This window comes from Capra hircus, chromosome 16 (genome assembly GCF_001704415.2).
Source record: "Capra hircus breed San Clemente chromosome 16, ASM170441v1, whole genome shotgun sequence".
In the NCBI taxonomy this organism is placed as follows: Eukaryota; Metazoa; Chordata; class Mammalia; order Artiodactyla; family Bovidae; genus Capra; species Capra hircus.
In genome coordinates, this window is record NC_030823.1 from 58,795,218 (window position 1) to 58,810,884 (window position 15,667).

At 35.4% G+C, this 15,667-nt stretch overlaps 1 protein-coding gene and 1 pseudogene across 3 annotated transcripts in view; one reads left to right on the forward strand and one right to left on the reverse strand.

The window, feature by feature from the left end:
• The window catches only part of RALGPS2 (Ral GEF with PH domain and SH3 binding motif 2), a 159,927-nt gene that overhangs the window by 63,863 nt on the left and 80,397 nt on the right, over nt 1-15,667 (forward strand). For all 3 annotated transcript variants that reach the window (XM_018060648.1, XM_018060646.1, XM_018060649.1), the window contains 3 exons: nt 918-1,001; nt 9,772-9,861; nt 14,246-14,338. In XM_018060648.1, the coding sequence (XP_017916137.1) occupies nt 918-1,001; nt 9,772-9,861; nt 14,246-14,338 (267 nt within the window). The remainder of the gene's footprint in view (nt 1-917; nt 1,002-9,771; nt 9,862-14,245; nt 14,339-15,667) is intronic.
• On the reverse strand, nt 12,396-13,180 carry LOC106502981 (annotated as a pseudogene).

Below are 15,667 nucleotides of genomic sequence, written 5' to 3' on the forward strand. Positions count from 1 at the left end.
ATGGTGGTTGTATTACAGCAGGGTTCCTAACCTATTTTGACACTTGAACCCCTTTGGAAAACTGAAGCTTCTGGAGCTGAACCCTTATTTAAAATCCAAGAATATCAGTTCTCATAACATATACCTATCAAAATATTTTTTAAAAACTGTCCTATGGCTATATATGTGCCTCTTTGTTAACATATTAAGTATCTAGAGGTGCTGAGATTATAACTTCAAAGCAGTGATGAGTGTAAATAATGTTTTTGAGATATTGTACCAACTGTAATGTGATATGAAAATATCTGTGTTTTTATTAGTGATAAGTCACATATATTGCCAATTCTTCTACAGTCAGTAGCCTACATATGTAATTAAAAGCAATGTCATTTCAGTTGGAGGTTAGTGTAAAACAAAATTTTAATTTTCTTTTTTTTTTTTTTTACATCTAAGTTCTTTCTTGAGCTCTTTGAATTCTATTGATAGATCTTTGGGGAATCAAACAGCCCCTTTTAGGGGTTTCTTCAAATGCCTGGGGTCGTTGGCTTTCAGCTCAAAAGATTGAGGTTGCCAGAAAATTGATTGGAAGCTCTGAATGATTGACTGGGACTTGGCAACAAGTAGGCTTCACTTTACGTTGTGGGAAGCTCATCTTTCATTATTTGTAGATTTTCCTCTTGGGATTCAAATCTCTTCAAAGAACATATAATTCTGCATATGGAGTATAGTTATAATTATCTATGTTCATATGGATAAGTAATTGTGCCCACTTCTTGTAAAATTTGCTTTTGTGATTTACCTGAATGGTTATACTATTAAATATGTTCCTATTAAATAAAACAGTTCTGGGAAAGTACACAGACTGTCTTTAATGCTTTTAAACCATTAATGTAACAAGAAAACTGGCCTTTTTCATGAATTTATATTTGATTTTTCAGGAGCTTTCAAGTTGTGGATGGAATAAAAAAGAAAAATACAGTTCTGCACCAAATGCAGTTGCCTTCACAAGAAGATTTAATCATGTGAGTTGCTTATAAAATTTTGATGTTTAGTTTCTGAAATTCAATTCCTCAGTATGTAATTTTTCATTAAGAAATAATTTAAATTTTTACATCAGTTCTAGAGCATTTTCAACCAATATCTCTTCAGTGTCTTTCCATATAATCTTTTTTTTCTTTTTCCTTCTGTAATTCCTATTGGAAATTTACTGGAACTTTATGTTCTTTCCCACTTGTGTCTTAACCTGTCATATTTTATATCTATCTCTTTGTGCTCCATTCTGTGTTATTTACTCAGATTTATATTTCAGTTCAATAAAATAATTCTCTTCAGATGTGTTAAATCTGCTTCAAATCTATGTACTTTTTTTTACACTAATGTCATCCCCCCCCCGCCTTTTTTCTTTTTTCAGTTTCTTAAGTCATCTTCAACTTTTTATTTTGTGTTATTATAAGGTGTATTAAATCCCACACCCCTATGCTCTTGAGGCAGCTGTCGTACCCTTTCCTTTTTTGCCTTTATTTCCTTTATGTTTGGCCTCAAGTGAAATCTTTTCTTTTCAAGTTAGTCATGTGTAGTGCTTAGTCAGTCAGTTGTGTCTGACTCTTTGCCACCCCATGAACTGTAGCCCAGCAGACTTCTCTGTCCATGGAGATTCTCCGGGCAAGAATACCAGAATGGGTTGCCATGCCCTCCTCCAGGGGATCTCCCCAGCCTAGGGATTGAATCCAGGTCTTCCACATTACAGCTATAATCTTTACCGTCTGAGCCACAGGGAAGCTCAAAATTACTGGAGTGGGTAGCCTATTCCTTCTCCAGGGGATCTTTCCAATCCAAGAATTGAACTGGGGTCTGCTGCATTGCAGGCCCATTCTTTACCAGCTGAGCTACCAGGGAAGCCTACTTTTTAAAAAATGGTTGTCTTTAACTCAGCATTTCTAGGGGTTTATAGCAAATAGTATATCTCAAGTTACTTGGTTCACTGCATTACGCAAAATGAAAATGAGTTAGTATTTTTTTTTTTCAGTTAAATTAAACCATTAGTAAGGAACCTACAGCAAACATGTCTTACACTGAATTGCTTATTTAAACTATATGGCAGTTGTTTTAAATTTTTTCTGGAGTGGTCAGGATTTATCATCATGGTAAACTTTTTTCTTTGCCAACAAAAACATTGTCGCAATACCCACTAATTTGACTTTAGATTTTTAAGCACTAATGTTATTCTTAAGTAAGTCAAAAGATTGTTAGGGTCAAATATGTCACAGTGTACCAAAAGCTCTTACATTAATCAAGATTACAGTTGATCTATAATAAAATTCATTACTTAGTTATTCCGTTACTCTATTAACTTTCTCTTAGAAGTGTGATGGGAAATCTGAAGTAGCAAATTACAAAAGAAGTTGCAAAGAGACTTTTATTCTTGAAATGAGTTTCTTGTAGATAGCATATAGTTGAGTCCTTTTTTTTTTTGCCCTATCTGACACAATTTTAGCAGGTAGTTGCTAAAATAAAATCATTACTATTTGAAAGAAGACAACAAAATCTACAATCTCTATAACATATTATCCATAATGATGACTATACAATTGAAAAAATTACCGGACACACAAAGAAAAAGAAAAGGTTGACTATTAAGAAAAAAAGCATTAAAACTTCAGGAGCTGGCAATGGACAGAAAGGCCTGGCATGTGCAGTCCATGGGGTCGCAAAGAGTTGGACATGACTGAGTAGGTAAACTGACTGAGTTAACTCGACTGGGCTCACACTCTAAATTCTCTTTCTTATTGGAAAATAGATCGGTTCTTTCCAGATTTTGTCTTTATTTGGGCTTCTTAAAGTTTCCCCTGCACATGCACAATTCCGAGGTCAACTGGAGATTTGGATGAAATTTTATATAGATTTGGAGCACTTTTCTTACCCCTCTAGAATTTCCCCCCTTATTGTCTAGCCAGTTGTTCTCTGACTCTTGAAGCCATCAGGACTGTGGCCTTCTCTAAAATTCTCGGTGCACCACATTGTAACTCTGAATGTCCTCAGACACTTAGCTTTATAAGTGCAAATCTCATCCAGTGCATCTTACTTCTTTCAAAGATCTGTTCTCCAGTTTATGCCTTCTTTTGGTTCCTCCCTTGTGCTTTTAAATATTGTTTTTATAATTTGTAATTATAATCAGAGGAGCATCTCCAGAGATACCCACTTCTCCACATTACCAGAAATGGAACTCTCCCACATATTTTTAAAACTGTGCTTTTTTAATTGATTATCAAAACAGTAGCACACATTGCCAAAAACTGAAAAAATGGTAGAAATGTATAAAAAACTGGGGGGTAGGTGCAGAATAACCCAGAGATGACTGTTACTAATATTTTAGTATATATTTTTCCATTCTTTATTTTCTTCTTAATCTAATAGAAATCATGTTGTACATATAATTTATAGTCCTGTTGTCTTAATATATCATGAAATGTTACTGTATGATATTGATAAAATCACTTTGAAAACATTTTAAGTATCTGTATAGTCTCCTGTGACTTGACTCATAACAATTTTAATATTCATTCTATTTTGGCTATTTCTTTGGTCGCTTTTTTTATGCCTTCTGGCCAGTGGCTTTCTGATTTTTTTTTTAATTGGGGGAAAGGTTATCTAAATTTTTTAAAAATGTTACCTTTAGATATTGGAAATTTGACTAATTAGAAATTAATGTTTTTAGGAATGATAATAATTTTAGGTTATGTTTGTAGAAAGACTCCTTTTTGAAAATGTTGATAGATGCTATCATATATTGTCTATGATTTGCTTCACAGTATTAATGGAGCATTTGAGAGTGGGATGAGAGTAGAAGTGAGAAAACTTGGCCATAACTTGGTTTTTGAAGCTGGTTGATGTGTACTGGGGAGTTCATTATTATTATGTTTAGTTCAGTATACGTTTGAAGATTTTCATGATAAAAAGTTAGGAAATTATCTTTCAAGCTTAACATATGTTTGGCTGTAAATAAAAGGTTTTCATAACACTTTTATATGATTATAAAAGCTTGAATAAAGCAGCTACAGTTAGAAATAACCTCTGAATAAAAGTTTTCTAAGATTTACTTTTTAATGAAATACTTGATTCATTCCTAAAATACATTAAATGTTTGTTTGAATCTTATGAAACTACCGTTTCTGGCCTATGAAACTGTCAGGTTCATATGGTTAATCTAATGTATATTAGGGAGTATTATAATAAAACAACTGTGAATTCACCACTTAAACTAAGAATATTACCAAAACTATTGAAGCATTTTATATGTTCTCTGCTCTGTCCTCACTTAAAGGGTAACTATTATCTGAAAAAAATAGTTTCTCTTTTGTTATTTCTTAATTTGATTTTTAAAACTCTTGTTATAATTCCAATACAAGTAGATTTACCAGAAAAAGTTGTGCCCCTAAACAACATATTGTATATCTTGCTTTTCATCTTGTAAAACATATCATCAGACTATATATAGACTTCCGTGGTTGGCTTTTTTCACTTGTATTTCTCTGCTGTATCCACGATAATGTATATAGTGCTTATTCATTGATTTTCAGTGCTGTCTTCTAGCATTTCATTGCGTGAATGTATCAGAAAGAATTCATCATTCTTTTGAGTGTAGACTAATTTTGAAGGTGGACTAATGTGTCTCCTAATTTTTGCTGTTGTGAAGAATTTGCTATCAATATTCTAAGAGTTTGGGTGCCCACTTGAATTAGTTTCTCTAATTGGTGGCTTTCAAACATTTTTTGCTATGACCCACAATAAGATAAAATATTTTTACATTGTAGCTGAATATATAAAGTCTTCTGAAATAATACTTACCTGTATTAGGCAATATGTACTTTGGTTTTTGCTTAAAAAAAAAATTGCTGCTTAAACTTACTAAATTGATTACCATAAAATAAGGGGAAAACAAAACACTGTGATTTGTTTGAAAAATGTATTCCTAAATACAAAATTTGTATCAGAGAGAGTATATCCATGTTTAACTACATAAGACAGTATATATTTTTAAAAATGACTGTACCAGTTTGCTTTGAGCTTTCATCACTGTGTATCCTAATCAGCACTTAGTGTCATTAAACTTTGACATCTAATTGATGTAAAATGACTCAACTTTTATTTTCATTCATTTAAATATTTACTAAGCTCCTACTATGTCCTGAATATTGGTCTTGATGTGGGGGATATATTAGTGAATAAGGAAAACAGAGATCATTCTCTTCATGGACTTTTTCATTCAGTTTTTCCTAATTTTAATTTTACTTTTTTCATTTTCAGATGTTCTATCATTTTCAGATTTCTCTGGTCATGTGTATTATTCTCTTATTTTTTACTTTAAACTGTTTATTGTAAAATAAAGCATGGATACAAAAGAACCCACAAAACAAACGTATGGTTTAATGGAAGTTTAGGAACTACCCTAGAAACCCCTCCATGTGCCTTCATCCCAGTTCACACCCTTTGGTCCTCCAACAATAAGTACTGTCTTGACTTTTATAGCACTCACTGTCATGTATTTATTTTTATAGTTTTTATCACATAAATATGGATCCCTAACTTAGCCTGGCCAGTTTTTTTAATTTGTTAAATGTTTGTGACTTTTTAATTTGCAATTTCTCCCTTTATCCTTTTCTCTTCCATACTATTTCCTGTGGAAGAACCTCTGGAGTCTCCCATAGTCTCCCATAGTCTAGATTGCATTTTGTGTAGTATAATATATTGTATGTTCTCTGGAAATTAGCTGCTAATTCCAAAGGTTCAGTTGGGTTCATTGCCTTTGGCAAGAGTCAGGGTTGTATGGGGTTTCTTCATCAGATCTTTTCTGTGATATTAGTAGATACATTGCTGCTGCTAAGTCACTTCAGTCGTGTCCGACTCTGTGCGACCCCATAGACGGCAGCCCACCAGGCTCCCCCATCCCTGGGATTCTCCAGACAAGAACACTGGAGTGGGTTACCATTTCCTTCTCCAATGCACGACAGTGAAAAGTGAAAATGAAGTCGCTCAGTCGTGCCCGACTCTTAGCGACCCCATGGACTGCAGACCACCAGGCTCCTCCATCCATGGAACTTTCCAGGCAAGAGTACTAGAGTGGGGTGCCATTGCCTTCTCTGAGTAGATACATTAGATATTAGATATAAAGAAATATTTTTCGTGGGGATAATTTTATAAAGAGACATTTTCCCCTCATCTAGTACTTGCATACCTAGAGATTCCATTTCATACAGGTAAGGAAAGGTGAATATTTGATTTTTTTCTCTTTATTTTGCAGTTTTGAAGATAATGAATTGGTGTTCTGTCATCCTTTAACAATGACAGAGTAGTTTTTAATTTTATTTTAAACTCATAAACGTAAACATATATGATGTGAATCAGTATTCCCATTGCCATTATTATCATTATTGAAACTCTACATATTATCCTGTCGTTGGCCAACAGGAATCTCTTCAGATTGGCTTTCATGACCTTTCTCATGACCCTTTCTTTCATGACCCTTGTAATCTTGAGCAGTTTCTTTGCTTTTGTTTGCAAAGACGTTGCATGTTCATTTTGTCCATTACCAACTCTCTTCCTGGAATCAGCATTTCTTTAACAACTGTTGGTTTCTTATAGCAGGAAATGGACCGAGGTGCTAAAAATGCTCATTGCTATTAGAGTGACCATAATTTCTAGGCTTTTTTAGCAGATATAGCTAAGATATCTATATGTCATACACACACACATATATATACCAACTACTTGAAGATAAAATATCTCATAAATTCATACTAATACTTCTAATTCAAATTCAAGACCAGAGTTTTACTTAATCTCTTCCATATTATGTCTGTGTATCCTTTCTTCCACACCTGCAACCTGGTTTTCCATGAATTCGGGGCATGATACAGTATCCTACAAGTTACTCATTTGCCTTAACCTACATCAACAAATAACAGTCTCAGAATAGCAATACTAATGCCAATAATACTCCTTTAAACAGTTATGTACATATTTTTGCAAATGTTGTATTTCTTTTATAGTAAATAGTATATAGTGTCTGGGCATATAGGCGTTACATAATGTACTCTCCTTCTTTTAACCCTTATCATTCTTATTTCTGTGAACGTGTGTATTTAATGGTCACTGTCTTTCTAATGTTGGTGTTTCTCCAGTCATTTGATTTTCTGAAGCCTGCTCTCCAGGCATTTACTCAGGAAGGGCTCATTGGAACAATAATTCTTGAGTTCTTACATGTTGATGTTTGCCTGTCCTTTGTATGAAATTTTCTTTCCTTGATATTTGATGTAGTACTCCATTTTTTTCTGGCAAAGTGTTGCTATTGAAAAGTCTGATGATAATTAAATTTTCTTTTCCTTAAAAATCACTTTCTCTTTTCTTAGCCTAAAGATTTTTCTTTTTTAAGTCCAGTAATTTCATTAAACGGTGTCTTGCTGTTGATCATTCTGGGGCAGTATTATCAGGTGTGATTGGCTTTAGATGGGACTGTCAATTGGGAAGCACCTACACTTAGCCTTTCTGTCGTGGTGGTCTCAGGGTAGCTGAACGTGGTAGTTTAGGAATCCCATAGAGATTTTTCCAACAATCAAGGCATGGGTTGCATGTTCTTTTATGACCTTGTCATGGAAGGCAGTATCAGTTAATTTTCTATTCCCTGAAGCAGTCATGAGCTTATCTAGGTTCGATGAGAGGTGACGTATACCCCCAACTTTCAGTGTGAGGAGTGATAAAGAGTTTGTGGCCATGTTTTTAAATTACCATAGTATTTGTCTTAAAATTTGACATTAAATGTATTAAGTCAGTGATCGTGGAGTTTAGATCGAATCATAATTAATATTTTCTAATAAGGTTGTTGTTGGGCTTCCCTGGTGGCTCAGTCAGTAAAGAATCCACCTGCAATGCCCAGGGAGACCTGGGTTCAATCCCTCAGTTGGGAAGATCCCCTGGAGGAGGGTGTGGCAACCCATTCCAGTATACTTGCCTGAAGAATCCCCATGCACAGAGGAGGCTGGCGGGCTACAGTCCATGGGGTTGCAAAGAGTTGGAAACTGAGCACCTAAGCACAGGACAGCACAAGGTTGTTGTTAAAATAACCTTAACTTTAGATACATTTTATACTTCTAAAATGTAAAATTTATTAGAATCAGGGATAATTATTGTCATTCAGTTCAGTTCAGTTCAGTCGCTCAGTCGTGTCCAACTCTTTGCGACCCCATGAATCACAGCATGCCAGGCCTCTCTGTCCATCACCATCTCCCAGAGTTCACTCACACTCACGTCCATCGAGTCCATGATGCCATCCAGCCATCTCATCCTCGGTCGTCCCCTTCTGCTCCTGCCCCCAATCCCTCCCAGCATCAGGGTCTTTTCCAATGAGTCACCTCTTCGCATGAGGTGGCTAAAGTACTGGAGCTTCAGCTTCAGCATCATTCCTTCCAAAGAAATCCCAGGGTTGATCTCCTTCAGAATGGACTGGTTGGATCTCCTTGCAGTCCAAGGGACTCTCAAGAGTCTTCTCCAACACCACAGTTCAAAAGCATCTCAAATATAGTAACAAATATAAAGATGTCTTTGTAAAATATATTCATTTTACATTTACATACACACTTTAAATATACAAATTTTGACAGTGTTTATAGATGAAAGTTGCAAATAATTCTGAAATATTTCTCAGAAGAAAGATGGCAGTGGCTTTATTTTTGCACTGAGATTTCTAACTACATCCTACTTTTAGATTTGTAGAATTTTGAACCAACTGATAGTGCTTTGATTTTGCTTTCATAGTACATGAATTTAAATATGTTATATAAAAAATGTATATTACATACATATTACTCTGTGTCATATGATAAGCACACTATTTTCACCAGAACATTTTAGTAATGTTACAGACCCATCCTGCCTTTTGATGAATGATGTTTATTGTTTTTTAAAAGAAATCTTGAAGATGGTTTCATTGAATTAGAAAGCATTACATAATTTTTAAAAATACAATCTTGATTTTAGAATGACTTAGATATATTTTTCTTTAAGTAGTTTTATATTTTATCCTATTCATGTCAGGAAAACCATACTTGAGATTCTTTACATTTAGGATTCTACTCCATGTAAATAAATGGCAGCATGGAATTACACAGACACAGAAAAACATACTATAAGTAGCATGTTTTACAGAGTCTGATCTTAGAGCGTATCTAATTCTGCCAGAGTGTTATAAAATACAGCAAAGAAACACTTGTATACTATTCTTGTTGCATCATTCTGGTTTTATTGTTTTCTCTTTTCCTTCCAATTTTACGTTCGCTTTTATAGATGAAAAATCATTATGATGTTTTTATGTGTCTGTACAAATGTGTATATATGTTTCCCTGATGGCTCAGCGGTGAAGAATCTGCCTGCCAATGCAGGAGACGTGGGTTCGATCCATTGGCAAGATCCCCTGGAAAAGGAAGTGGCAACCCACGCCAGTAGTCTTGACTAGGAAATCCTATGGACAAAGGAGCCTGGTGGGCTACAGTCACAGAAAGCTGGACATGACTTAGTGACAGAGACTCACCCACACAACAAATACACATGTCTATATCTGTCTGTCTATATATGTGTATGAAGTATGTGCAACTTTTGAAGAGTTATGTCCTGGTGGTGAGTCAGGGGCAAGAGAAAGTATTTTTACACAGTTCTCAGTAGTTCATCAAGTAGCTCTTGTCATTCTTTGATCCTGTAAGTTAAGAATCTTACCATTCACCTATTTTTATTTTTTATTTGCAGGTAAGCTTTTGGGTTGTTAGAGAGATTCTTCATGCTCAAACATTAAAAATTAGAGCAGAAGTTTTGAGCCACTATATTAAAACTGCTAAGGTAAGATAAACTTGTGCTTCTGCGTTTTAATTCAGCCGTTTACGAATGCTTGTGAGTAAATATTGCCTGTGTCACTATAGTCACTATTTATTGATGCTGGAAAATAAGGCCTACTGACTAACGTAAGTTAATTTTTTAAATTGCATGTCTGTTTCCTTTGCCTTTTCTTCTTTTCCTCCTATCTTCCTCCCTTTTCTTTTATAGTTTTCCTCTCTTTCTCAGAGAAGCTGAATTGGATTTGGGCAGAGGTCAGATTATGGTCAAGTTTAATATTTATAAAATAGTTTGGTATATTCTGCAGGTGACTAAAAAAGCCTTACAGGATTAAGTAGGGAAATACATATCAGTTATTTGCCTTTGAAATAGATTATTCTGCCAGCCTTGTGGAGAATAAGACTTAATTTTTAAAAGAACAGTATAAATGAGGGTGCTAACCACATACACTGAGTAACATAGATAATAGATGCAGCAGCAGAAATAGAATATGGATTTCAAAGACATAAAATTTAGAGAGGAAGATGGAATAGGACATTCCACAGGAGGTTGCAGGATTTTACTAAAATTTGTAACAGCTCCAGATTTATGTCAAGCTGACTGAAAAGAGGTAAAATGGTAGCCACATTCATTATTCTTACAATGAATACACAACTTATCTCACCTGTGAATGAAGGAAGATGGAATAAATTGAGGATACCATTTTTACAATTGTGAATTATTGTAATCACTGTAAATCATAACTCTTCCGTAGTTTCCTTGAGCACCTGGGAGCAATTGTATTCTAACATTCTATGATGGCACTAGGTGGCAGAGCTAGCCTTCTTAAAAGTTGTTATTTTTCCAGAAGTGTCATAAAATTTTTGAAAACATTCTTTGTGATATGTTAAAGATTGGATTTTAGCTAGTAGAATCCACATCTTTTCTCCATAGATGCTGAATTTTCATTATTGTTTTCTGGTGGTTTTGTTAGTTTCCTTTTTTTTAACGTATGTTCCACTCAAAACCACCAAATCCATTAAACCTGTCATTATTCTCATTAAATCATCATTTAATTCCAGTTCAGACTCATACTTTGAGTTACTTCTGATAGTGCTTACTTTCACCCCAAAGTCTAAATGCATAATTTTTTGTCTATTACTGTCTCTTCAGTCCCTCTAGGGACTCTGCCTTCTATTTTGTTTCCTATAAAACAGGCAAGTCTTTCTCTTCTTTTAGTAGATGTTCCAGTGAGGTTCTGTAGTCAGAAAACACACACACAGGTATATGTATAAAATGTATAAAAAGGTTTAAGAAATTATCTCATGTGATTGAGTTGAGGAGAGGCTGGCAAATTTGAAGTTCGTAGGACCAGTAGACAGCCTAGAGACTTAGGAAGGAGTTTCTAGATTTTTGCTGTTATCAATACCACTACTTATACAGCATTCTTGTGTGAATCTCTTGGTGCTCAACAGTTCAGTTCAGTTCAGTTCAGTTCAGTCACTCAGTCGTGTCTGACTCTCTGCGACCCCATGAATCGCAGCACGCCAGGCCTCCCTGTCGATCACCATCTCCCGGAGTTCACTCAGACTCACATCCGTCGAGCCCGTGATGCCATCCAGCCATCTCATCCTCGGTCATCCCCTTCTCCTCCTGACCCCAATCCCTCCCAGCATCAGAGTCTTTTGGTTAAAACACTAGAAATACAGAGAGAAAAGACAAATTACCTTCAAAGAAATGACAGTGAGACCAATAGCTTTCATTGAATCTGATGAGAATGAACATTTTTTGTGTTTTGGCTATTTACGTTTTTCTCTCCTGAAATGTCTGCTCAAGATCTTTCTTTGAACAGTATTCTGTTATAGTGTTGGTCTTTGATTTTTATAGTTTTAAAAATATAATCCCAGATGCTAAAGTTTTTTGCTATACTCTTTTCATACATCTTCCTATTTGTGACCCATCTTACAACTCTCTTCCTGTTGTCTTTTGGTACAGATGCTCTTATCTTTAATAGTCAAATATCTTAATCTTTAACTTTTATTGTCTTATTTACTGTCTTGTGCCTAAAAGACTATCTCATTTAAATCTTACTCTAAACTCTGAAAATGTCAAAGATTTTCTCACACATTACTCTTTAAAGCTTCTATAGCTTTGATTTTAATAGTTTATTCTTAAATTTTAGATATAATACATGTAATTATGGATTGCAGTTCATATTTTTCCATATGAATAATCGTTCTGGCACCATTTTAAAATCTTTTTAAAAGCGCTCTTTATTTTGTCTGGAAGCGTCTTCCTGTCACCCGTGTTCTTGAAAAATGTGATTCCAAATTCATGATTCATTTTTTTATTTACTCTGCTTGGGATTTCTTGAGCTTCCTCACCCTGGGAATTAGTGTCTTTCGGTAATTTGGAAAAATAATCCACCATTACCTCTCATAGGCTACCCACTCCAGCATTCTTGGGCTTCCCTTGTGGCCCTGCTGGTAAAGAATCCGCCTGCAAGGTGGGAGACCTGGGTTTGATCCCTAAGTTGGGAAGATCCCCTGGAGAAGGGAAAGGCTACCCACTCCGGTATTCTGGCCTGGAGAATAGTCCATGGAGTCGCAAAGAGTCGGACACGACTGACCAACTTTCACTTTCACCTCTCATACTGTTTCTACCCCATTATTTAGCATGTCCTTCTGTGGCTCCATTTAGATAAATATTAGCCTTTTTCCCTCTACCTTTCATGTCTTTTTAACCTTTATTTCACATTTTTAAAGAGATTCCTTAGCTTTTGTGTTGCTTTCTGGATAATGCCTTCCTTTTCATTTCATTCGCAGCCAGTACCTGATGCTGTTCTCCATTGGTGAATTCTTGTTTCCTTTTCTTTTTCTTATTTTTCCTCTGAGGCATTTTGTTTGTATGAATTTGCATCCCTAGTTTTTATGAATCTACATCCCTAGAAAAAGAAAAAGAATCCAAGGATTTTCTCTCCTATGTGTTTTTGTTTTGCTTCTTCCTGGCCCATGATGACAGCTGAGGTTGTCAGTACAATAAAACCAAACTGATGGGATGGGAGCAGGTTGTTCTGCCATTTTTCTAGTAATAGATCTTGAGTCACATGTCAAATCTGGGGCTGATCCCTCCGCACTTACTGAGCCTGCCTGTGAGGTTCACAACAATTTTTTCAGCCCTGTGATCGTCAGTGATTTCAAATGCACTAATGTAGCCATACTTCATCGTCACAGTTAGAAACTCGATGACTTTGGAGCATGGCCTAATAAGCACCTGGCTTTTGCCTCTCTTTTCGGCATTGTTGATAACTCTTGAGAGCTTCAGCCAAGACATTCAAGCGCCCCATTACGGTGGCACAGAAAGATGGCGGAAAGAGTCCTTGTGTTTTTCCCTTTCCCTTTTTTATTTTTTTAAACTTGAGTTCATATTTCTTGAAATTTTATGGGAGTTCTTTCAGACCTGAGTTAAGGTGGTATTAGTTAGAGTTCATCAAAGGAATAGAACCCCTCGCCTTTCCTTGGTTCTCATAACATGAAATTTTTGTCTTGGAATTTCTTGATGATTAAGGACAGTTTTACCTTTGAGGTGTAAGCATCTGATAGTTTGAAGAAATCTGAGCAATTAGCAATAATTTGACAAGAATAGATTTCTTGGTAAAGTAATATAACCTAGCATTAGCATGCATGCACAGCATCATATGGGATTCTTCTGCATGGAGGCTATAAAAAGCAATGTCTAGTATTGGGAAGCAGGTAGATGTCCCAGCATGAACAAGGAACAAAGGAATGTGGATTCAGGTGGGAGGAAGCCAGAAATTGAGGAGGGCTGTGAAAAGCAAGCTTGAACCGTAGCCCTGGAATGTTAGGGGTCCTGCTGCTGCTGCTGCTAAGTCACTTCAGTCGTGTCCGACTCTGTGCGACCCTAAGGACAGCAGCCCTCCAGGCTTCTCTGTGCACAGGATTCTCCAGGCAAGAATACTGGAGTGGGTTGCCATTTCCTTCTCCCATTAGGGGCCCTGAGTAGGACACAAATTAGGATCCTGGACATGGGCCTTTCTTTGAACTTGGATCATAAGGCAGAACTAGTAACAGTTCAGTATAAGAAAGGAAACTGCCTACCAGAAACAAGGATGCATACCAGATAACTTTGATACTGGGCCATAATTTTGGTTTTCTTAATGTATTAGACAACTGGAGGTAGATGTATTCCCAGAGCTTGGAGGGAGTTCTGTGTGGGCCAAAAATCAGCTTCCTGTAAACACAGTGGATACCCCCAAAACAAATCTCAACAATGAGGGTAATAAGTATGCTATAAGAACCACCAGTTGCCTAAACTGTATTTGTGTTCAAGTTGTCTTGTATTCATGCTATTTACTTTCGTCCCTCCTCCCCCTTTTTCTTAAATCTTCCAGAAGTTGTATGAGCTGAATAACCTTCATGCACTTATGGCGGTGGTTTCTGGCTTACAGAGTGCCCCAATTTTCAGATTGACTAAAACATGGGCGGTGAGTAATCTTCTTTAGTTAATGATAGGTTAGACTTCTTATTGGAAGTGAAGATGTTTTAGTTCCTTTTGTAGTTCTTAGTAAGGTTAATATTATGATAACAGATAAGGATTTTTAAATTAGTTTGTACTCTGTTCTTTGAAACTTACATTTTTTCCTCTCCCCTTAAATAAGTATTTCATGAGGCTTGTTAGGTATTTTGAGCTAAAAACCAGTTGGTGCTTGGTTTCTGCTCTTTAGGAAATCATTTTTGTAGAACTTCTTTAAACATCTTTGACAATATAACATTTCAAGTTTACTGATGGGAAACTGTAAATATGAAAATAAATTGCATTAATCATGTAAAGATTATGCTTTTGGAAAATTTGAGGAAGGTATAAATTGTAAGTTGCCCCCAAATTTTACTGATACAGATTTCCATTACAATATTTTTTACTCAGTAAACTCTTGGGTTTTTTTCCTTAGGAATAAAGGAAAATCTGACAGCTAATAGGAAAGTAGGCACTGTTTCTGTGCACATTGTGATATTATGCTAATCATACGTGGCTCGATTTAACAGGATCAGAGTGTGAGGTTCTACTTTTGCAAATTTGTGTATTTTTATAGTTGATCAATGTGATACTGGCCTCAAGCTTGCTGGGTATTTTTCATTTAGATTTTATAAAACTGAAACTTCAGATTCAGTTAAATCTGTTCATATTAATACTGTTCCTTAACGTTAAAGAGAAATGATTTTGTTCACTACATTTTATACAGAGGGTTAGTGTGTTCTTACTGTCCTGGAATAAAGACTTGACTAACTTTAAAACAGTTTTTTGCTTACTAAAATATAACTTTGTGTTTAATTAGCCTGCTGTTCTTACTTTTCATAGTGTCTGAAGAGACAGATGTTTCTCATACTGGAAAAACATTAGTATGGAAGAGCTTATGATCGTCTTTATATTTCATTTGTAGTTTAGAAACACCTGAGTGAACAGTTTCCTACTCTAAAAATTTTTAATAACGATGACCTAATTCTCTTTTATTAAAATTTTAATTTAATGAGGGAATGGAAGTGATTATAAATATACAGTCATGAATTCCATCTTTGAAGTTTTAGGGAAAAGAAATTGTACTCTGGTTTATATTGTGGTTTAGAAATGAGATACATTTCCCTCAAGTTAATTTTTGTTTCCTTGAAGTTATTTTCATTGTCTCTCTCTCATGTCTTGCGTCGAAAATAGTTTTGTTTAAATTTAGTAACAGCTCCATTATTAATCTGAATAAAATTTTTGGTGTTCATATAAAACTTGAAAATATTCCACAGTTTTGCTAGGTACTAATTGTTTG